We start from the raw sequence: 24,535 nt of genomic DNA on the forward strand, positions 1-24,535 counted from the left end.
TTTTCCTCTCCGCCCCTCTGTAAATACCCCTTTGTAATTTCACCTTTAATACATAACCTAGAAAACCCATAATGTCTTCCTCCCAGCTTGTACATCCCCCCCCCCCCCCCTCAGGTTACAGTGAATTTCCTGAACATGTTTATCTTCCTGTACATATCCCCATCAGGCCATTGCCACTCATTTTATGTTTGTATAGTACATTTTTTACCCCCCCCCATGCCTTTAATATATACCCTTTCTATATAGTTAATCTTTACTGTTTTATTTTTATCCTGTTGCTACATTTTGTTACCTGTTCATTGTAAAGCCTCTTGCTGCATTGTTACCTGTAAACCGAGGTGCTGTTCCCAACGTAACTCGGCATATAAAAATGCTTAAATAATAAAATATGCTGAGTAATGCATTTGGGTTGTGAAAACCCAAGGGAGCGGTACAGTTTAGAGTGTGAAATTCTAAGCACAAAACAAGAGTGGGATCTGGGTGTGATCATATCCGATGACCTTAAGGTGGCCAAACAGGTGGATAAGGCAATAGCAAAATGCAGAAAAATGCTTGGGTAGCAAGAGGAATGGTCAACAGAAAAAAGGTGATATTGCCCTGTACACGTCCCTGGTTGAACCTCATTTGGAATACTGTGTACAGTTCTGGAGGTTGCACCTTCAAAAAGATATAAACATAATGGAGTCAATCCAGAGAGTGGCTATAAAATTGTACTTTTCCTTGGTTATAAAGCATATGGGGATAGACTTAAAGATCTAAACATGTATACCCTAGAGGAAAGGCGGGATAGGGGAGATATGATAGAAACATTTAAATACCTTGGAGGTATTACTGCACAAGATGTGAGTCTCTTTCAATGGAAAGGAAGCTGTGGAACGAGGTGTCATAGGATGAAAGGGGATAGACCCAGGAGTAATTTTAAGGAAATAATTCTTTACAGCAAGGGTGATGGATTTATGGAGCCTCCCATCATCCTTGCATGCTTGGAAACTTGAAATGTTAATTACTGACCCAGAAACATGATGACAGAAAAGGCCATACAGCCTGACTAGTCTGCCCATCTACATCAACTGCTCAGCTGTTCTGTCCCTCTCTCAGATTTCTTGTGCTTATGCCAAGCTATCTAATCAGATACTGTCCTTGTCTCCACCGCCTCCACTGATAGTATAATACTACTCTAAAGTTTGTAAAGAATGTACATGGGGATCCCTGAGTGCTGTGTTAAAAGGGCCCTAAATCTGTAGTTAAGCAATTTATTGCACTGGGTGTTTAAGGTCTCTGAAGTCAAGCATGTGCTTCTGTTTTGAGTTATTCACAATAAGCTGAATACTGTCACATGACAATTTTGCTGATTTCTAAATGCATTTTGGAATCCTAGTTAACAGGTCATTGCAATCGTAATATCAACATTTAAAGTGTCAGTTCTTACTACACAAAAGTGGATATTTAAATCTGTGTGAAGTCTGAGAGAACCCTATTTATGTTGTTTTTAGGAAACTGTATTAAAGAACGGTACAGAGATTTTTCATGATTGGGAAAATCCTCCTCCACCCCTCTACATGCAGTTCTATTTATTTAATGTGACGAATCCTCAGGAAGTGCTGGCAGGAGAAACGCCCATGTTGAAGCAAATAGGACCTTACACTTACAGGCAAGTATTGCTTCATTTCTTTTTGCCTAGATCCCTCCCTCCCGGAGGTTGGGTGGAGAGGGGGAGCAGCGTATGGGGAAAGGGAGGGAGAAGAGAGATGGAAGAAGCTTCCTCATTTTAACCTCATGTGCTTACGATATTCAGTAACAGTGCCCCATGAGTGGAAGAAAGGTCTTCATTTTCTGCTCTTCTGTTAGTGTGTGTTAAGCAAATACCAAATATTTTACCGGATTCCTAATATACTGTTGATTAGATGCTGCACTATTGCCCATTGGTATTCTGTTTAGTTAAAAAAAAAAAAAAAAAAAAAAAAAAAAAAAATTTCTGGTTTTGTTTTGTTTTTTTAAACCAAACTCAACTTACTTGATTAAATACGATGTTGTCATAAAAACCTGTAATTGAACACTCAACAAAGTCACATAGATGAGTGAAGAAACAAGGTATGGGGTAGATTTTAAATACTTGCGCGAACAAAAGTACACTGGAATTTATAAGATACACGCATTGCCGCACGTATCTTATAAAATCCGGGGTCGGCGCGCTGCCTGTTCCCTCCGAGGCTGCTCCGATTTCAGAGCGGCCTCGGAGGGAACTTTCCTTCGCCCACCCCCCCCCCCCCCCCCTTAACCTTGTGCGCGTCGGCCGGCAGCCCCGCTCCGTCCTCCGGTCCCGGGGGCTGGTCCGGAGGCCTCTACCATGCCCCCGGGCCCGCCTCCGAAACGCTGCCGGACACGCCCCCTCCCGCCCCTTTTCGAAAGCCCCGGGACTTACGCGCGCCGGCGTCCTATGCAAAATAGGCGCGCCGGCGTGCACAGGGCTTTTAAAATCCGCCCCTATGAGAATAATCATATACTAGCATATGATGATATTTATTTTTCAATTTTTTTATATGCATTTAAAAAATCTTGTTCTTGTTCTTCATTCAGAAACTAATTAAGTACTTAGCTTGGTGACAGTCTATAGGTAGCTCACTTATAGAAACAATTGTGTCCTCAATCCAAAAACGGCCACTGGCCATGACACACAAAGCCTGTCTACAAGCTACTGTAAATTATTTTTTGAATGAAGAACAAGATTTTTTTTTAAATGTCTATTAAAAAAATTGAAAAATAAGTATTGTCATATGCTGGCATTATGATTATTCTAATATCTTTTCTTCACTTGTTTGAGTGTTAGATCTCAGGTTTTTATGATATCAGTTTAACCTAGTGCTTGTGAGCATTTCCTTTAATGTAATGACATAGATTCATTGTGACCTTAGCACAACATTTCGTGCCAAAAGCGTCGTGGAAGGGTTGGACTGAAGTAATGTGGAAGACTTTGCTTTGGTTCCTGGTTTCTGCAGCTTGGGCTGGCAGGGACGGAGGATGCTGTGAAGATGTCATTTGCAATTCCTGGAGAAAGGGAGTCTCCACCATTTTACAATGGTGATGCCTAAGTGTCTAGACTCGGGGTTACAGATGTAGCAGGTTCTGGAGGGAGCTGCGGTCTGTAGCCTTCAGCCAAGTGCTATTGCTAAAATGATTGAACTAGATGGGAAGTGAGAGGAGAGGGAGCAACCTAGATAGTTGTGAATGAAGGTTTGTGGCACAAGATGCCCAGTAAGAGGCTGATTCTGCTTCATCCCTAAAGCAGGAAGAAATTGGCTGGGTCAAAAAAAAGTACTATGATCAAAGGTTGAATGCCATGGAAACTTATATTTCAAGGTGCTAAGCACCACGTTAGGTTAAGTTGGCACGTTTTACGCTTGTCTTTACTATGCCAACTGCTGGTCTGGCTTTTGGAAGAGTTGGATAAATGGAGCCAGTCCTGATATTTGTAATCATTACTTTGGTGAGGGGGCATCCTGCGAAGAGTGAAAAGAAGCAGTAACGTTGCCCATGGTTTTATTGCATATTCATGTATCTTTTTTTTTAATTATTTTTTTCCTGAGGAAGAAGACTCAAAACAATACTAGCAATAACATTTCTCTCTGTAAGTGGGATACATTTCCTTCCTTGGTGTAGGTGTTCAGAGGTGGCAGCCTGCACTGTATTTCTTGCTGTTTGCGGGTAGAGTAATCTCCATAAGGGACGGAGAATGCCAAACCTGTCTGACGTGTGTGTGCGCGCGAGCGGGATGGAGATGATGTGTGAGTCTGGGAAGTGAAACTCCTCCATCATGTGCCTGAAACACTGACACACAACATTAAGCAGATTAAGAAATCGGTCATATTTTAATAAATCGAAATGGCTTTCTGACCCATTCGTTCTAAAACTGTGCACAGAGCCTAGCAATGCTTGCTTTTTGTATTATTGGAGGGTTTTATTTCACTTTGTTAATAAATTCCAAGTTGCCATGAGCATCTAAAAAGTTTGTCTTTTTTTTAAAAGCTAAAGCTTGGGCAGCGTCAATTATGTCTCCTGTTTTTTGCATGGTGCTGTTTCCACCTGTGACACATTTTTCATTTTTCCTGGGTTGATAGAATTACAAGGTCAGGGAAAGTATTTTTCTTTGCTTTTTGGTCCTAGCTTTACTGTAACTTTATTTTTCTGTGTGGGAGAGCTTCCGGGAAAGCAGACATTCAACAGTCCCAGAAAGGCAAAGAGCAACTTCTGTTTCCTTTTCTATAAACACTCAAGAGTTTCTCCATGCCTTCTGGAAGCTTACATTTTCTGAACACTGAGTTTTACTTTATCTATTTAATTGCTCATTTAGTGACGTTCATTTCTCTGCTGGCTCTTATTTTCTTTCTCCCTTTCATCCAAAAGTGTTCATTACACTGCATTACTTTTTCAGATTGATATGGACATTAGCAATGTATTGGTCACTACATTTACATTTATTAAAATTTAGGAATCACCTAACACTAGCAATACGTCTAGGCGATGTACAAAGGAAATACATAAAAATAAACAATAAAATAACTATAATAAAAATACAGAAATAAAATGTATAATAAAAATATGGTAGGTTGGTCAGTAATATAAAATCATTGTAAATAAGACAAGTCAGGTTATAAAAACTTAAAAATAGGCCAGTTTAAACAAAAACGTCTTTAGAAGTTCTCTAAACGTTTTGACCGAGTCACACACAAGAAGTTCCACTAACTAAATGAACTAGTGGTAGGATGTACTATAGGCGCTCCATGTTAAGTACAAAGAAACACAGTTGGTATCCAGTTAGTAGTAACATCTGATAGTGCCATGCTTTTTGTTAATGGCAGATAACAACAGCACAGGGGTCCAGTGCTCGTACACCTGTATTGATTTGTAACATGGGATGTTCAGAGGACCTGGTTTTATTGCAAAAATAATTCACAAAAAAATGTGAAATGATCAAAATCTGCCCAGTCAATGCAACATTATCAGCTGTTGTAGCAGACTGGGAATGAGGAGGAGGCAGCTGCAGAGGTAGATTGAGGCCAGAGAAGGAAGAAGGAGGAAAAGGTGGCTACAATAACCGATTGGGGCCAATTTTCATGTGTTAGCAAAACACAAAAATGTCCTTTTCTCTTTTGAAATTACTAGATGAGGAATGTGATAAAATTGGATCCTGAATATATTTAGGTATTATCCAAGAGAGATACTGCTACAAGCTAGCCCCTCTGTAAGTGGCAGGCAATCCCAACAGGGAGGAGGCAGCAGCTGAAGCAACTGTCTACGGGTACATGAATGCCTTATCTGTCATCTGTTTAATGTGGATTGCTTACAAGTTGATTAAGGTTATGGGCTTGCAGTCAGATAATATATTGACTTTTGTTTTCTCATCCTTATAACATCAGTGGCTTCTGCAAGTTGAGCAATCTAGCTCAAGTCATTAAATAGACAGATGTCACACATCACATGAGAATTTCCAAAGAGGTTTTTTTATGTCGTGTCTGAAAGAGGAGGTTTCATTGAAGTTTCTAATTGCTGGTTCTCTGTACTCCTGGAATCTAGCCTCAGTGCAAGAAAATACTTTTAACTGAACTTTTATAAGTTTTCAGATAAGCCCAGAGTCCTATTCATCCAGGGCTTGGTTTTGAAACCTGTTTCTCCTTTTCTGAGTAGATGGTAAAAAAAAAAAATAAAAATCTTGTGACAGTAGACTGGGGTAGTCAGCTCATTGACCTTTAAGCACTTTTAGAGTTGTCTGACCTTAGAGCAGAGATCTCTCCCTGCTCTGATGATAAGAGATTTTTTATAGCCCTAACTGTTTTTCCTAGTATCAAAGCAGTCAGAAAAGGACTTCAGGTTTGGTTTTTTTTTTGTTTTTTTTTTTAGTATCATGTAATTATGCTTGCATAATGTCAAGGAATTTATTAGGGACTCAATTGACCTTAAATCGGGACTTAGAAACATGTTTTGATGAAGTCTGGTTGTGATTATTCAGCACCACGTAGCCAGATAAATTAAGATTTAATCTGGCTAAGTGGCAGCAGCTAAATAACCAGCCACTTAGCCAGGTAAGGAAGCGATATTGAAACTTGTTCAGCTAAGTTGGCAAGATAAGTTAAACCCGCTATTGAGCAGGTCTAAAGTTAGGCAGATAAACTTATCCAGCTAACTTGTTCAGCCAGATAGCGGCTGAATATGAGGCCCAATGAGGTGATACTCATAGGGATTTATCCATTTACCCTTAACGTTGTTTATTTATTTAATTCTTTTATATACCGACCTTCATGACGAGTCATATCAGATCGGTTTTCAATGAACCAAGGGTTAACATACATTATCAGCTGTTTAACAATAGGGCTTTAACAGGAGTCAGAAAGTTACATTTAACAAGGTGTATCAAAAACGTGGACGCAGGAAGGAAGAGGAAGGGAGAGAAGAACCATTTGTATAAATAAATAACCATTTTGTGTAGAATAAATCAGGGTTAGGTACATGTCTGGCGAGGAAGTAAAATAAAAAGGTTTTTAAAGTCGGACCTGTTTTAGGAAAGCTTGGCGGGAAAGCCAATTTTTAAGTTTTTTCCGGAATGTTTGCGTTATCTAGATAAATGCTGAGATTTGAATATCGACACCACTTATCTGGATATATTTTATACAGTAGGTTCATCACCACTGAACTGCATATATTCTTTAACCTTTACCAGGTATATTCAAAGTTATCTGGATTATTTGGAGATGTTTCAGCTGGAGTTGACTTAGCCAAATAACTCATCTAGCTGATATTTAGAGTTAGCTGACTAAGGGGGTTATTTTCCAACTCACGTTATGGTCTTTTCGCACGTGTTAAGGCGTTTTCGCATGCGAAAAGCACCATAACACATGGTGTGATGCTAATTTGGAAAAGGGGGAGGAGTTTGGGGCGGGATATCTGCCAATCGTGCCTGTCGTACAGGAGGACAGTCCAAAAGTCTGCATTCTCTGTAGCAGTCTGCATTCTCTGTAGCAGCCCCTGATATTTGGAATTCCCTTTCGGAAGCATTGTGCTTGACCTTCAAATCAATGTTGTTAACTCATTTATTTAAACAAGCCTTTAATTAATTTAAACATTTATAGGGATCTGTCTGTCTTCTGTTTTGAAGATCATGTCGTGTATTTTTCTTTCATTTTGTTTGTTTTAAATTTTAAATTGTGTATGTAATCTGTAAATGGCTCAGGCTTTTCTAAGCGCTAGATAGTAAATCATTTGATGCTGCAGAGCCAGTGGGGCAGGAGGAATTGGGAATTGCTGTTGCCCCAAATGCCTAGGGTTCTCTTCAGAGAATGTAGGAAGACCTTTTAGGGAGGGATTCAGCGGCAGATTCCTGATGAAGACCGGCCCGGGGATTCGCCGCCCAGGCCGGCCCAGGAGAGACCACGTGACTAGCGCGACCGGCCCACCGGGGGATGCCCGATCCCCCGATAGGCCAATCCGCCCCTGGAGAGATTACCTCGATGGGGGGTGCAAACAGAAGACAGACAGATCTCTATAAATGCTTAATTAATTAAAGGCTTGTTTAAATAAATGAGTTAACATTGATTTGAATGCACCAGGGAAGGGGCTGCTCCAGGAGAGGGGTTTGCATACAGCCAATGATGACATTTTGAGTGTGTGTTGAGGGGGGAAGGGCCATGGTAATCACTTAATGGAGAGTTTTTGGTAAAGGTTTAATTCCCTTTACTAAATACCATGTTAATGTCTGCACACTAATGCATGTTAAAAATGCGTGCTAACCTGCATTTTAACGTGCTTCAGTAACAGAGGCCATAGTTATTAGAAATTACTTTTTTGGAAATTTAAGGACTTATGTACAATATTTGAAAACGTTCAGGCTAACTTTAAAAGGAACGTGGGTGCATCTTTTTAGTGATTGGGTAATTGCCAGGTTCATGTGGCCTGGTTTGGCCTCTGTTGGAAACAGGATGCTGGGCTTGATGGGCCCTTGGTCTGACCCAGCATGGCAATTTCTTATGTTCTTATCCATGAACGTGTGTATTGGCACGCGAGCGGAGAGATGCTGCAATTTTAAATTGTGCTCGCAAGTATGCGCGTATTTTGGCTAGGGCTTTAGTGGCTTTTACGTGCGTGTGGAAGCAGATTTTAAAATGTGCTCCTAGTAGTCCTCCAGTTTGCTCAGTTCATATCGAGGTCTTCAAGACCCTTCCGGTTCTTCATCCTGCAAGCTCCAAACTGTGCTAAACACCGAAAAACCTGAGATCTCCAGACTTGCTCCCCATCATGACCAGAGGTAAAGTCAAGCCGACGCACACCATGGTCAATTTTTTAAAATGCAGACTTGCGCGCGTAAATCTTGTCCTTGCCCCAGTACGCCCATGCACCACCTCTTTTCCGCCCTTTCTTCACGCGTGCACAGGTATCTATGCTCGTACTCCGCGACTTCTTAAAATGGGCGTTGCTTGTGCGAGCCCCATATATGTGGCTGTTTTTGTGCTAGCAAGACTCTTGACCTGTTTGTCTTTACAAAGTTTCTCACTCATTGCTCTAAAAGACAATATTTCATTAAGTTTTCACTTCTTTGCCAACATTTCCAACTTTTCCATTTTGGTTGAAGAGAAAGGTGTTCGGGGGTTTTTTTTTTTTTTGTTTTGTGTTTCACAGGCCTTCATCCCCTGCTCCTCCCCCACTCTAATTTTGGTTGTCTTCAGACTTGGAATTCATTTGCTGCTTTTTTCAGCAGTTTTAAAGAGTTTTTCACTTTCTTTTTGTCTGCTTTCATTTCTTATCTGAAATGCTGCCAAGTAAAGCTCTTGGTCAAAACATGGAGAATACTGGCATGTTTCCAGTGAAAAAGACGCATGAACTAATAAGAGGTTCATGGCCAGAGAAGTGGCTTGTACATGTGCCCCAAATTTCAAAATATTCAGCTCACAATACACTGTCTGCTTGTTCTTGTGTCACCTTTTTAATTGGATTATTCGTGTTTTGCTTTTTTTCCCTTTTTGTTCCTCCCTAGACAGTTTGTGCAAGACACAACATACCGGTAAGTCTCGCATGAAACAGCACCACAAACACACACCCATGTTAAAATAAGAAAAGCTCTTTACAGTGCAGTCTAAACGTTGTTTGTAGCAACTCTAGGATGTGGACTGGTCTGCCAGCAATCCTGATTCAGAATCCTGTGCTGGGAATATGCACTTGGTGTAAGGCATAATAAGTAGCCTTAAGACGAGAAATCTGTCTAGATGCCCGGGTTGACTCTTCCTTATGAAAGGGAAGCATCTTATTCTCTTGACAGAATGCGCTGGAGGAGAGAAGGGAGACGCTTTAGGCTGGATAGAGTCTCACTTGTCAAACAGGGAGCGTGGGCATCTTTGCATTTTCTAAAGAAGCAGCATTTTTTTTACTCATACTAAAATAGGGAGGACAAGAAGAAGCACTGACATTGTTTGTGTAATGTGTCCATTGTGGGAAACATTTTAGGGGAATTAACTGGGATCAGAGGAAATACCCTGTGTGTTATCAGTCCCTCTTCCCATCCATGCCCTTCCTTATTATTTCTTGACTACCAGGAAGTACAGTATTTCTTTAGGTAAGCAAAACCAATGAGGGTAACATAATAAGATAAAGTAAGATGGAGGCATTCTTTGCATACGTTAGTTGGTGAGTTTTGGGAACAGGGGAAAGCTGATAAAATATTCTGCATGCCTTAGGTAAGTCGGAAGGGTGACAAGTGCTGATTAAAGATAGAAAAACAATGATTACATTAATATTTTTTCTTCAAGGAAGAGAAGAAAAGTTGGAAACCCGTTTGTTTTTGGCTCAGCACTTTCTTCTTGTTTTTGTAGGATTCCAGCTCAGTTATAACAGGGCATCTGTTGGGCTCTAACACCATGATCCCTGATTAGCAACTACCCAGAGACTTTTCCATAATGCTGGTCCCTGAGTCTGTTTTTCACTTTATCCACAATGAATATGCATGGGATATATTTACATGCACATTGTAGATATCCTTGAAAAACCAGACTGGCTGGGTGGAACTCAATGACCAGGTTGCAAACCACTGTTCTATTTCTGTTCTCCCTTCTTATTTAGCCACATCATTTGTAGTGATTGTGGTCAATCAGAGGCCACAGATCATGGCTCCCTCTGTAACGCAGGAAACGTGGACCTAAGCCGAGTCACTAAATATCAAGGTTTATATGATGTCTGGAACACCTGCCTCTACTGGGTTTGTGAATACTGCCTTCACAGCATCTCAAGTAGAGACCGGCCCAGCAACCAAATCTGGGTCTTGGCACGGCAATACACAGCCCAGCTTATAAAGCCTTTACGCACCACATTAACTTAGTCACTGTAAGAACTGCCTCAGAAAATGCAAGATTCTGTGGACAAGAGAACTTGTCCATCTGTCTTTATGAGTTTGAAGTGCATTTTGACACTTTGTGCATTTGCACTTACTTGCAGTGCTCGGTTGGGTTGCCGCAGTCTTAAATTTGCTCTGTTCTTGTGTGTTATCTTTTTTTGAGATTTCAGCCTGAAGCTATGGGCTTTTGATGTGCTCCAGAAGATTTTCATGTGGATACTTTTGTGTGTTTACCTGCATTAAAATTGCGTTTATGAAAACTGAGCGCACCCCAGCCCCTCGTGAATGTGGGACAAAGTATGTATGCCCGAAAAGAGGTGGGGTTGAAAGTGAGCACTATAAAATACATGGGGTTGATTTCATTTTGAAATCCCATGAGTATTTATCTCTCATAGTTTGCACCACAGAATACACAGATGCACAAGTACTCGTGGTCCCTTGAATTTTCAAAGAGAGACCCCATGAGGGATTTTCCCTTTGAAAATTCGCTTGCAAGGCCATGGGGCTTGCTTGCACGTAGCACTTTGCAGCCTGGACCATTTCATGTGAATGTTGTTTATTTTTTTTAATAACTGAAAAATTGTTCACCTAATATTTCTTTGCCTTCAATTTATTATGTATGAATATTTACAAAATGGACCTCTTTCCTTGAAAATATCAAACCTTGGTAAAATATGTGACTGTTTGCGTTTTCAGCACTTCAAAGTGCGCTTGGCTTTCTGCATGCGTGTGCAGCGAGAAACAGGAAATGCTGATGTGGTTTCACTATCTGTTCCCATTCATATTTTAGCTTTCTCCTTTTCTTCATCATTACTGAAATGTATTTTAAAACCTTACAGCATTTGCAGATTAATACTTGCCCTTTATACTTTTGGCTATGGAATGTGGGGCCATATTTAAGAATCAACTAAAATTAGAGTAAAAAAAAAAAGGAATAGAAAGGTGCTGTGGTATGAATTCCCATAAAGGTTAAATTTAGCAATTTGTTAAAAGTCCTGCAGTGCTCTTAGCTTTTTTTCACATAGGTATTCTGTGGAATTTTTTTTACATACAGAGGTGGACAAAATTATGCGAATATACTGACTTGCAGGCATTTTGTACTATATTTTTGCCTTTATTTTGACTGATTGCAACCTGAAAAGGTGGCTCATATTGAGAGGCAGAAGGCCTGGAGTTAAATGCAAGCCCTGCAGATGAGCTTTTGCTATTGTGCTGCCCCATTTCTCCTCTGTGCTGCCACTGGATCAGATGCAAGGGACGCCCTGACTCCATCTCCTCCCGCTAATATCATCGCAGGCTGACCTGAAAAGGCTACCAGTGGCGGGGCAGGATGCATCCAATGAGGCGATCCAAAGGGGGGGGGGTCCCATTGAGGAGCTCCTCAGGAAGTGAATGGACTCGTTGTTTCTTATTAGAGGAATTTAAAATGTATACTATCAGGAACTGCTTTAGCCTGTTTAAGTATGCGCATTGAAAGTAGGGACTGAATTCAGCTACACACAATAAAATTGATGTTAAAAGCCCTACGCGCGCCAAAGCCGGGAGACACACGCGGATTTAAAAAAAAAAGTGGACAAGTGCACGCAACTCCTGGTACACTCACAAATAAACTCAAAAAAGGGGCAGGGCATGATCTGGGCAGAGCATGGGCGGGACATGGACAACTCCGGTCTGTAACATGAAGTCTGCACATAAATAGTTATGGACACAAGGGCGCACCGGGGGTTCCCTACTGCGGACCATTACTTCTGCTGGAGATGGCGGGTAAGTTTTGAAATAAAATCAGGGCTAGTCAGCGGGGTTTGAAGGGTCAGGACTAAAAGAGTAAAAGGGAGGCTATCCAGCTAGAAGGGTCAGGAAGTCCTATCCTTTATCGGGGCGAACCGGTTGTGTCGGCACGCGTGCCTAACAAAATCCCCCCCACATACGTGGTAGAGGCAGCATCTGCACGCATCCACATCAAATTGTGCACACGCGCGAGCTGCTGATTTTATAACATATGCACGAATGGTATAAAATGGCTGCGTCCATTGGCGCGAGCCGGTATGCGGGTGTATTTTGTATGCCCGTGCGGCTGTTTGAAAGTTACTGTTCCGGCTTGTAAAATGTATTTTGTTTTGTAATTATTATAAATTGTATGCGTTATATTTCATAATTTGTATTTAACCTGTTGCAAGCAGCTTTGGGAATGTAAAAGTTGGATATAAGTACAAAAGAAGAAGACAAGATAGTTAAATGTGATTTTTAATTTATGCCTTTCTGGAATTTAGCCATTTTGCTTTGTAAAAAAGCATGATTTGCTGTAGCTCAGGATCAGGGTGTCTTTCCACATGCTTCGCTTTCTGTGGCTGTATTTGGAATTAATTCACCCAAATAATTTGCGGCTTCTGTAGGTCTAATTTCAGAACCAAGGCAAATAGAAATGATTGGAAAAGCATATATTTGCAACCTATTCTACAAAAAAAAGCAAAACCTGGCATTCATCACAGAAAAGAGATATTTGTGGTGTATGGAAAAGGAATCCCTACATATTTTCTTATTAATACCCCCTGCCATGTCCATCCATGTTCTCAAAATAAACTTGTTTAGCCATATAGATTTGAGCTTTCCATTCATCTCCAGAAGCCCTCAGATATGCATACATTAGATCCTGGTCAAGGTGGAAGTAACTTCAGGCCAAAGACCTGGCAGCTGCACAGTACCTATTGCTTCCTGTGGGAATGATTTAGATGCTTCTTAAAAATTGAATACATTTGGGTGGGGGAGGGGAGAGGTAGGAAATTTCTATTTCATTCTGTCAGAAAACACATGAACACCTTTTTTTTTTTTTTTTTTCCCCCCCATAGTCTTTCTCTATTTTTAAAGCCTGCCTAAAATTTTCCATGCAAAAACAAATACTGCTTGTAAGGACTGAGCGCTGTCTGTCCTGACTGAGATACATGCACTCCCTATTCATTAACCACTTTGTCTGTATAATGTTCGCTGGGGATGAGCATTCGTTTTAAAAACAAATGGTAAATCTAAACCCCAAAATGGCCATTTTTGTTTTGATCATTACATTTGAAACAAACTGGAAACAGCCCCGAAAGCCCTGAACAATTTTATTTTTTATTTGTTTCAGATAATAGCATACCCTATTTGCAAATACCATGCACTATTTTCCAAAATGAATAAACACGAAATGTAATGAAAAAATAAAATCCACTCAAATGAAATGTATTCCAAAGCATCCCAAATTGAAGGAAGCAAACCAAAGCAAGTTTTCATCATGCACATCTTTCAATATTCATGCCATCTCTCTTGTTTTAATCGAAATTTATTTGGCTTGCATAACAATGTTGCTCCTTCTCTTTCTCATCCATCCAGTCAGACCTCATGAGCAAAGTACCGTGATTGCCATGTTTAGTCCACTTAAATGTATGGAAATAAGGGTCAACAAACAAGCTGGTGGTGCAGTGCCATTCTGCAGGGGCATAGATGTAAAATCTACAAGATATGTTTTGTCAGTATCTTTTCTGAGATATTCTGAGCAGTATTTACAGCAAATCATTTTTTTAATTAGGTGAATAACTTTCTGCCTGAAATTTCTTTAAGTTCCGATTTTCTTTGGGTCATTCGAGTCCTATAAGCTTGGCTTTTAATCATTTTGAAAATATTGGTAAAATTGAACCTGGTTTTCTTTCCACTATCTTAGGGAATACAGGCAGAGAACTGATGTTCAGTTTCTTGATAATAATACAAGAATATCATCATTAAGCCCAAAGATGTATATATTTGAAGAAGAAAAATCCATTGGGGACCCTCATGTTGACTTGATCAGAACTGTAAATATTCCTGTTATGGTAAGTCTGGCTTGATACATACAGAAAGTAACCCAGTATCTGCTAATGCCATAGCTCCCGTTTCTTAAAGATTTTAGTCTTGTGCAAAGTTATCACTTTTGTGATAATCAGCTTCAGTTCTCAATTAACAAACGTCCATTTTCCTAACCTGTGGCTGTGCACAGGTTAGGCAAATGGATGCTCTTAAAACTGAGTGTCTGTTTTCCTAAGTGGCTGACAGCCACCTCTCCTGGGCTTCCGCTGCCGAGGAGGCCCTAGGGGCGAGCAGTTTCCCCAGCGCCTCCTTTTTACCGCGGCAGCCCATTTGCATTTAGCATTGGGTGCCCTGGAGAGGTGGATTGGCGGGCATTAAGGGAGCGGGCGCTCAATCATGGGCTGATACCCCATCTGGCTGCTACTGTATGATACATTTTAGATGTTGGTGGGGCAGACTCAGTAGGGTTTCTGCAGATATTTCATAAATAGCTCATGTGAAGAAAATAGTTTGGATTTAGGTAATGTAATTGGCTTAGATTCTTTGCCCTCGTGGAGTCCTCCAACAACTCACTTCTTTTATTCCAAAGTAGCTTTGTTAACTGCCATATGGGAGGGCTGTAACATTGCAATCTGGCCTCTGGTTACCACCTTTCCCTCCAGCTCACCCAGTTTCTGATCCTGTCTTATAATCCTAAATGTATGGACTGCTTCATGGGTAAAATGACATAATTGAGAAATAGTTTCTCAGACTGAAGGTATTCTTGTGGCTTCTATCTTCCAAATATCTCTGAAGTTCTTTGGAGAGGTGGACAAAACCTCCAGCTGATCCAGATACCACTCCTGATGGGGTGGGGGGCATATTGACATCTACCACCATCAGGGCTTCTGCAGCTTCCACAGAGAAAACACCTAACTCCAGTGAATTCCTCCATAGACATCCTCTGTGTCCTGGGCTGTAGTAACTACAGATGTTCACTTAGAGACAACATTAACCTGCTGAAAGTCAATGCAAAATGTTTCTGATTTTTGAACCACTACTATCGGACTAGGCCAAGCACTATGAGATTCTTCAAAACCCTTAACTCCAGCATCTCTTTGACTTGCTTCGCCATCTCTTTTCTGTTAGCTTCAGGTAATTGGTAAAATATCACCTCTGGTTCTGTTTTTCAGTGCTCTATGTGCCTTCATCCTCCCAGGCTAAGCACTGAACACACTTGCAAATTCAGCTAATACGCTTTCTACCTGCCTCTTCTGTTTTGTGAGAGGACTTCCCCAATTTTCACTTGGCCTCCATCTACTGGGGACACAGTTCCTCTTCCTGTTTCTCCTTCCTGATCATCAGGGCCTGCCCAAGTTTTCAACAGGCACTTGTTTCATATTCCTCCATCCCTTCATATTTCATTGTTCTACTGGATCTAGTTCCTAAAAGGACTCCTCCATTTAGCTAGTAGTATCGGATGTTCACGGAGAGGGTGGTGGATGCCTGGAATGCCCTTCCAGAGGAAGTGGTGAAGACCAGAACTGTGAAGGACTTCAAAGGGGCGTGGGATAAACACTGTGGATCCATCAAGTCTAGGGGACGTGAATGAAGAGGGGGTGGCTCGCGGGAATAAAGGCTACTACCTGGAGATTATACCCTTATTCAATATACATACACACGGTTAATGCGATTCCAACATTGCTCTAAGCTTCAATGGTAAGAGGAAATGTGGAAAAAAAAAAAAGAAGGATTTGCATTCACAAAAAAGCGGGGTGTAGCTAGCTTGTTACGACGATTACTACCCCCAAACCAAATAAGCCTGATACTTTACTTTCAATGCACATCTAGCATAGCTCTCTGCTTCAACGGGAGGGGAGAAAGTCTGATACTTCACTTCCAATGCATAGCTCTCTGCTTCAACGGCAGGGGAGAAAGTCTGATACTTCACTTTCAACGCATAGCTCTCTGCTTCAACGGCAGGGGCAATGTAGAAAAGAGTATCTAGATATAGATATAGATATATATATAGATATTGAGATAGAGATAGAGAGATATAGATATATATATATAGACAACAACCAGCAAGGACTAAATTACATAGTCGCGTGAACAGAAGCATGGGTGTAGCTTGCTTATTGAGGCGGTTACTACCCCTAACTAAGCTACGTATTCAATTAGATGCAGTTCCAACACTGCTCTCTACATTAATGGTGGGGTGGAAGGGAAATGGGACTGAAAGGTACTAAGAGCCAAGCGTAACAAGTAAGAGGAAAAAAGAAAAGTGCATGGCTTGCTGGGCAGTTTGGTCTTCTTCTGCCGTCATTTCTATGTTTCTATGTTTGTAACAATACCAACACCTGCTTTTTTTTTTTTTTTAACCTGATACTGCCTTAATTGTACCCTCAGTTGTAAGAGAAGACCTGCTCCTCCTGCACTTTTTCCAGATGTATTTTTAACCTCCCCACATAATTCACTACACTTTCTTTTGCCTCCATACCTACCCAGTCCTCCTTTAACCCTTCTGGGAGCTCCCTCGGGAGTCAACCATACATAAATTCAAAAGGGGAAAATCCATGTCCACCTGGGCTACTTCCCTAATGGTGAACAACAATAGGGTATGAGCCATGCCTACCACCAGTGGACATTCTTAGTATGGTTTTCAGCATACAAATAAAATGCTTCACAAACCTGTCTGTTTGGGGGTGATATGCTGCTGTTCCTAATGTTTTCACCCCAAAAAGTCCACATACCTACTGGAGCAGCCAGACATAAAGTTTGTCAGGATCTCTCTAGATATACCCAAGTCATAAAGGCTCTTCATCAGATTCCATGCTAAGGTCTGGGTGGGCACATTTCTGAAGGCTGTTGCCCAGGGATATCTGGTGAATCTATTATTACCCAACTTTATACTGGTTGCAGGCCTCCCTATATCCAAAACAAATCTAACACACGGAGTTTCCAGTACTGGTAAAGGTTCCAAAGTGCCCAATGCCATCCTCTGGCTGACACCAGGTGAACAAAATTGCTTCATCTGTTTAAAGACCCACGGGTCAATAAAACTTTTGTAGTTCTGAGCAATTATGATGGCTTCCCCTACATGTCTTACTAGAGGAATACGTGCTAGCTCCAGCAACTCCTTCAAAAAAGTTGGGAGTACTAGCAATTGCAACACCAGTTCTTTCCACTGCTGGGCCCCCATTCTCCTATATAACAGATCAGTTACCTTAAAATTGCAATATTTATTGACTTTTTCCCCATCTTGTAGTAGAATTCTATCAGACAAGACCTGCAATGCAGGGTTCTGGTATTGCTTCCATCCCAGGAATGGGAATTTCTCCAAAACCCCTTCTCCAAATACTTCAGACTGGGAATCTCTTTCCACAGACTTTCCCCTTGCTTAGAGCTCCTAATCCCTCCCTGGCCTGCTTCCTCCATCGTCATCTCTTTGGCTTATAAAAAAAAAAGCTTCCTGTTGCTCATATGGGAAGACCTCGAAGAACCAGGTCTTCCCCCTTCTGCAGCTGCCTCCTTTTACCTCAGGTGAAGAGCCATGACCTCCTGCCCTCTCAGGCCATCCTCAATTGGCCCCAGTCTCTTCCCAGAATGACCATGCAGGTCAACCCCATCACTGTGGTGACCTTCATCCTTCTCCCCTTTTGTCAAATCTGCCCAAACACCAGGGTATTCCCCGATCTCCCCCTGCACACATCTTTAAGCATATAGGGTCAGAGTCATCCCTCCTACACAAGGGGACCAACATGGGACTCACTAAATTCTCCCAACTGCCTGATTCTATCAGACAGTTGGCAGAATTTTTTCCTCTCCCTATCACGATCCATATCTCCTTCTGGAAACTCCCAAACTGCTTCCCAAAACGCACATCGCCCAAACTATAATTCATATGGGGGGACAGCCTTTCCAAAAGTGGACCCCTCTCCCCACAAGAATAACAGACACCCGTATTCTGTCCTAGTGATGCTCCTCCCATATTCTCCCGAGCTTGCTGCATACCTTCTTGACACCTTTGCCCCTCATCCCTCCCTCCCGTGGGTGTTACCCAGGGTGTCTTATTCAGCTGGAAAGCTTCTTTCCTTCCCTCACCACATCAGTCCTCTCTCTGCATTCCTCCTGATCAAGTCTGGGCTCTCATTATCCATGTATCACTCTGAAAATAAAATTGCTTCCAGCAGTGAGTTTGCTTCCTGCATCTTTACACACCCTTTGCATCTTAGTGGGCACAGTATTCACCCACTGTTCCTTAATGACAAACTGTTACCTCCGGCCTTGATTTTCTTTCTGGCCCCAGTCACCTCCCACCTGCATTTTTTAACACTCGAGACCAGACCCCCTAGAAGAAACTTAATCTTCCAGAATTTCTTTCTGTAATCTTCCTGAGACAACCCCAACTGGTCCAATATAGCTGCCTTCACCACCCTATATTTCCGGGCTCACTCTATAGCTAAGCCCCTGGAGGTGCTTTCCAGTCAAATAAGGGGCTGGTCTCATGGCCCATTGCATGCCAGGCTAGGTGTTCACTTCCGCCACTGTCTTGAAAATCACTAGGAATGGATGGTTGACTGGGCCCATTTTAGCATAATAGCCCCCAGCCATGGTTGACTAAGTCCTACCATGGGTTGAGCATGTGACTGTTGTCACTGGGTTAGCTGCATTTGCATCTCCACCTGTTGCAGCTGCTGTTGTGCTGCCATCTGCTTTAATAGTTGCTGATTCAGCTGATGCTGTTCTTGCTGCTGCTCAGACAACCAGAACAGGATTTTCTCTGCCTCCATGCTGCTACCACAAATCTCAAGACACAAATGACAAAAAAACCCAACCAAAATGCGGCTCTTCAAGCACCCTGCTAGCTCCTTCCTGACCTGCAGTTCAGAGACTCCACCCTCAGAACCCCCCCACTTCCTCCATCATCTCTCCTCCAGCAAAGGTTGCTGGGGTTTGTAGTCCAGACTTATACTTGTCTGCTTCGAGGGCCTTTTCACCCAGTCTCCTTGCCCAGTGCCCTCTCAAGTATGTGTGGTACATACACCCAATAGACTTGTTGATGTGCAGGGGACTGACTTTGCATATCAGAAAAGGAATAATCAAGGTCATGCATAAGGAAATGAGGCATCTAATGCACTTTGTGACTTGGCGTAATACAGGCACAAACTTCATTATATGCTAATTACCCAATTCACCACATTTCAGCCTTCTACACAGCCTCTTCTCCAACTTGGAAGAGTGATTTATTTGTATTTCTTGTTGATCCCTAATACCTCTCACAGCCTCCTTTTTTTAGGCATCAGATTGGATGAATTGAGCCCCAAGCAGCTGATTTGATGTTATTTTCAGCATTTTTACTGTTGTAACTATTATTTTCCTACACAAATGTGTAATTCTTTTTTTATTCCTGTGGCTCAAGATATTGTATTTTTAGTGCTTTGTTCATTTATATTTACTGCTCTCCCACCTTTTGCGGTGATTGAGCAGTTCTGCAGCTGGCTGAACTTTGTCACCGGAGAGGAGATGTCCTTGTATTGTTGTTTCAAACCCTGGCTCCAAATTGGGGCTTGTTCCTGTTTTATGTTGATTGCTGAGGCCAGAGTAGCTGACCTGATGATCATATGTCCCAGCAATGTGGTTTCGTAAGACACTGTAGTGGAAGGGCTGGCAGGGTTATTGCAGATCTTTCAGGGTTGTATGTGTAGGCTTGGCTTACGTGCTTTATTACTACTTACTAGTGCTTTATTGCAAGTTTGAAAAATGTTGTTTCGATTTCCTAAGATACAGAAGGAACTGCAGAACACATTTCTCATCAGAGTTCGGTGAGGCTTTGCAGCTGTGTGGTGTGGGGGAGATACTGTTACCACACTCTTGCAACATTTTCCCTAGTTTCATGCCTGAGGCTATTAGGTTTGTCTTGCCCTGTTAATTGAATTGCTTTACGTCAGATTTTGGACTGTATGCAGATGACTGCTGTTTTTTGTTTTTTTTTTGTTTTTTAAAGCCAAATGGTGAGTGCACGCATCCATGAAAGCAGGCAAATACAGTTCAGATCCCGTGTTTGTATCTGTGACCTTCAGCAAAGTGCTTAACCCCACACTGCCCTTGTTTCTAGACCCTTTAGGGCAGAGGCCTGGAGTACAGGCAAGTGAAAACATCCCAAAATTATGAGACTAAACTCTGAATTTAAACACAGAGACAAATGTTTAAGAAAATGGGTGTAACTTGCACACATTTTCAAGGAGGTTTATATGTGGGCTGTTGTGAAGATTACCCTCTTAATTTGTTTTTCTTTGCTTGTCCTGCCTACCTCGACTAGATTGTAAACTTCAAAGAGTAGGGACTGCCCATTATGTGAAGGCCCAAAAAAGCAAAGCAGAAAAAAGCTGCCTGGCCTCAAATCAACACATGTGATTTTTCCAAAAAAACCCCACGTTTTTCTTTAAAAAAAAAAAAAAAAAAAAGCACACCTGTGGATTTAGGAACCTTGTATAATGATATTGTTTTAGGAATGTATTTAAACATTAGCTACAAGGTTTTCAGTTTTTACAGTTCTGATTTGCCAATGAGAACTGTTTTCTGTTTACTGTGTCCTTCTTTTTATTGTAGGCTGTTTTGGAGATGGCCAAAGCTAATTTTTGGGTAAGAACGTTGGTAGAGTCTATCCTAGAGACCTACCAGGAAGGCATGTTTGTGACACGCACTGTACATGAGCTGTTATGGGGCTATAAGGATGAACTGCTGGCTTATGTTCATATATGGAAGCCTGATATTGATCCAGTGTTCGGTTTGTATTATAAGGTAAGCTCTTTTTTTCTCTTGAAAAATGTACGGTCCAGCTTTATAGGACCCTATCCAGAATATAAACCAATAATCTTTTTTTTTTTTTTTTAAAGATGTTTGCGTATTAGTCTGGTCTTTTGGCTGTCTGTGTGTTGTGAGTAAATTGTTTGATCCTGCGGTCCCATGTTGCATGAGTTGTGCTTCCAGCCAGGAATCCATGATACTGGTTTTTTCATGCTCATCTTTTGCTCCATTAAGGATATACGGAGTCTCTCTGTACTTGGTCTACCCAAATGTGACGCAGAAATATCTGAATATTCATTGTAAATAGCCTGAAAAGTGGAGCGGGTTTGCAGCAGCCTAACATACACTGAAATTATTTAGCCATTGTGGTATTGATTACATCTGGAATCGTTCAGGAATGCACAGATCATTGGGTGACCTTCATCTTGAGGGGAGGCTGTACATTCGCAAGGTGATTGGGTTGGACCCTAGACAAGGAATTACAATAGGGCCACTGAGATTTCAAGGCATACATGCTCTTCTTAACCCAGGATTAAAAGCTGCATTAGAAACTCCTTTTTAAGCTGCTTAAATACTGAGCATGTTGCTGTGCTATGTCGTTCCTGGCGCAGTGTGTGGTATTTGCAAAGTTAAAAACTATAGCACACGGAGAGAAAGCTACACGTTTTGCAAAGTTTCTATTCTGTGCCAGCATGCCACTTTCTCATTTTGTTAGTAGTAATACGGTGCGTGTAAGGGGAAACTCTTTGAGCATCATTAAAATCTAAAATTCATTGACATTTGCCTCACGTTTGGTGACGGTGCACGTTTTCCTCAGTATAAATTTTTTTATTTATTTGGATTTATTACCTGCTTTTATAAATACAAAATTTACCCAAAGTGATTTACAGTACATTAGGATAGAAGCATACACGCAAAGATCATTTGCAACTTTATAGTAGAGAGTATTGTTCCGCACTCAAAATCTGTTGTGCAGGCTGGTTTTTATAAGCTGAAAGTTGTGTATGGTATGAAGAATTTACTTTAACCAAATGACTTCTGACCAGTGGCCCTAGCATCTATTCTCCTGCTTTTGGATTATTGTAATGCAGCCTACATTGGTCTTCCAGCTGTAATTTTCAAGCCACTACAACTGATCCAGAATGCAACTGCCCAATTAATATCTGGCTGGAAACACAGGGACCATATTACACCCATATTTACCTTGGCTCCCTATAGCTTATAGAATCCAATACAAAATCAGTGTGATTATTTTTAAACTAATCAATGAGAAAGCATCTCCTTGTTCAGATGCACTTTTGAGACTGTACCAACCAACACATGCCCCAGATCCTCTCAGAGAGGACTATTGGATATCTCCTTTGTAAAGCAGGCCTGACTTGCTTTCACACTAGATTATGCATTCTTCCTGGCAGTGACGGCACTACAGAACTCATTACCTGAGGCTATTTGGCAGTCCGATTCTTTAAAGGATCTAAAGTCACTACTTTAAAACCTACTTGTTTGGGCAGGCATATCTGTTAGGTCATAATGCTGAGGAACTTATGAAATATGAGCACATAGTATAGCAAGAATTATTTGTTTGTGTTTAGATGGTTTTATTGTTTTATGTAAGCTTTTATGTTACTTATGATTTTATGAATGTTGGCTTTGTACATCACTTAAGTCATTTTGCTTGAGAGTAACAAATTTTAGTAAAAGATGAAGTATATAACAAAATTTAAAATAGCAACAAATATATTTCAACACTGGCAATAAAAAAAAAAAAAAAAAAAAAGGTGCATCTTAGGACCAAAGTCTCTAGATCAACAAATATTAACTAAGCTGTGATAAACTAGCCCTGAGTAAAGTAAGGGCACTTAAGAATCAAGCAAGGGTTGTGGTTTGGTGGATACTTGTAGGCAGACACAGTAAAAAATGCGGGAGAGCCGGCGCTCCCTATTGAGCGCCCGCTCTTCTGACACGTGCTCAGGCACTTCTGGGCGTGCGATTCTCTATTTAAATGAGATGGTTGCTAATAAGGAGGCGCTAGGGACAATAGCGCATCCCTACCTCCTTATTAGCAAAGAGGTGACTGTCAGTGGGTCCCGACAACCGACGCTCTATTTTACCGGCGTCTGTTTCCAAACCCGCTGACAGCCACGGGTTTGGAAAACGGATGCCGGTAAATTTGAGCGTCCATTTTTCTAACCCGCTGACTGGCGGGCAGATGTTGGGTTTTTTTTTTAAATTTTTGGTTCCTCCGGCTTAATATCGCTAGGATATTAAGTCGGAGGGTGTACAGAAAAGCAGTATTTTCTGTTTTTCTGTTTTTTAAACCATTGTAGCAGATGGCTTAAAACTTCAGAGCGCTTTTATTAAGCTCTCCCGCATCAGAATTTGAAAAGATGACCTCTCGATTGGTGCGCAGGGAGAAGAAGGATAGAGAGAAGTCGCGTGGCCCTGACAGCCCTCCTTTTCCGTCAGCAGACCAGGCTGAGACCATCTTTCCGCGGCAGCATTGGCTAATATCAAGGCAGCAGTAGCAGAAGCGCTGGGGCCGGAGCTTCTAGCTATTTCTGGTAAGCTGTCCGAGCTTACAGCCGCCCTAGCTGGATATGAGGCCCGTTTCACCGAAGTTGAACAACAAGTCTCGGAGACTCAAGATGGCCTCCAGGTAGCTCAATCACCTATAACAGCTTTACAGGCCTCAGTGGATAAACATGCTAATCAGCTTGAGGACTTAGAGAACCGCTCCCGTAGATCCAACCTACAGTTCATCGGTCTCCCGGAGTCCCTGGAAGATAAAAATCTATCCACGTTTCTGGAAGAGTGGCTGCCTAAGGAGCTAGGCCTCACCGGTGGGACTGGAACCCTGCGGGTGGAAAGGGCACACCGCTTGGGGCCTCGAAAAGACAGCTTAACTGGGCTGTGAGTAGTTATTGCCAAGTTGCCGAATTACTCACATAAATGTGATATCCTCCAGGCTCTCCGCTCGGGCCGATCGCTCATGTATAACCAGCAGAAGGTACCGGTATTTCAAGATTTCTTGGCAGGTGTCTCCTCCCAGTGTCGGGACATGTCTCCATATTGTTCAAAATTGATTAATCTGGGACTGCGTGCCTCTTTAGTCTATCTGGCACGCCTGTGGGTGAATACTTCGTTGGGGGGTACGATGGTTCGATACCTCTGAAGAGGCACGTGTCTTTACCCAGGCGCAGGAACGGCCGAATTCAGAGGTCAAGGGCTGAAGCGCAACGCGGGAGAAAATGGCGACTGCTCGTGCTGAAGTTTTTTTTTCTCTTTTCCTTCTTTTCTTCTCTCTTGCACCATTCGAATATCGCACGGGGACAATGCCGACCTCCAGCCAGGTCATTCTTTTTTTTACATGGACCCAGGATGCTCTAAGGAAGTGCAGAAACGTTTTTTTTGGATTTTTGTCGCGACTGTTTTTTAATATCTGGAGCTGCGCTGGATTTCGCTGCGGACTAAACCGATTCAATTTTGGCGACATCAGTAAGTCTCTGTTTTTATTTCTGCCAAATGAACGGCGCCAGACTGTGTAATTACCGTGCGATTATC

The 24,535-nt window shown here is 41.8% G+C and overlaps 1 protein-coding gene across 1 annotated transcript in view; it reads left to right on the plus strand.

Moving 5' to 3' along the window:
* The window catches only part of SCARB2 (scavenger receptor class B member 2), a 180,997-nt gene that overhangs the window by 23,013 nt on the left and 133,449 nt on the right, over positions 1 to 24,535 (plus strand). The window contains exons 2-4 of the mRNA XM_029599909.1: positions 1,494 to 1,651; positions 14,064 to 14,211; positions 20,777 to 20,968. Coding sequence (XP_029455769.1) covers positions 1,494 to 1,651; positions 14,064 to 14,211; positions 20,777 to 20,968 — 498 coding nt within the window. The remainder of the gene's footprint in view (positions 1 to 1,493; positions 1,652 to 14,063; positions 14,212 to 20,776; positions 20,969 to 24,535) is intronic.

The sequence above is a fragment of the Rhinatrema bivittatum genome, chromosome 1 (assembly GCF_901001135.1).
Source record: "Rhinatrema bivittatum chromosome 1, aRhiBiv1.1, whole genome shotgun sequence".
Classification (NCBI taxonomy): domain Eukaryota; kingdom Metazoa; phylum Chordata; class Amphibia; order Gymnophiona; family Rhinatrematidae; genus Rhinatrema; species Rhinatrema bivittatum.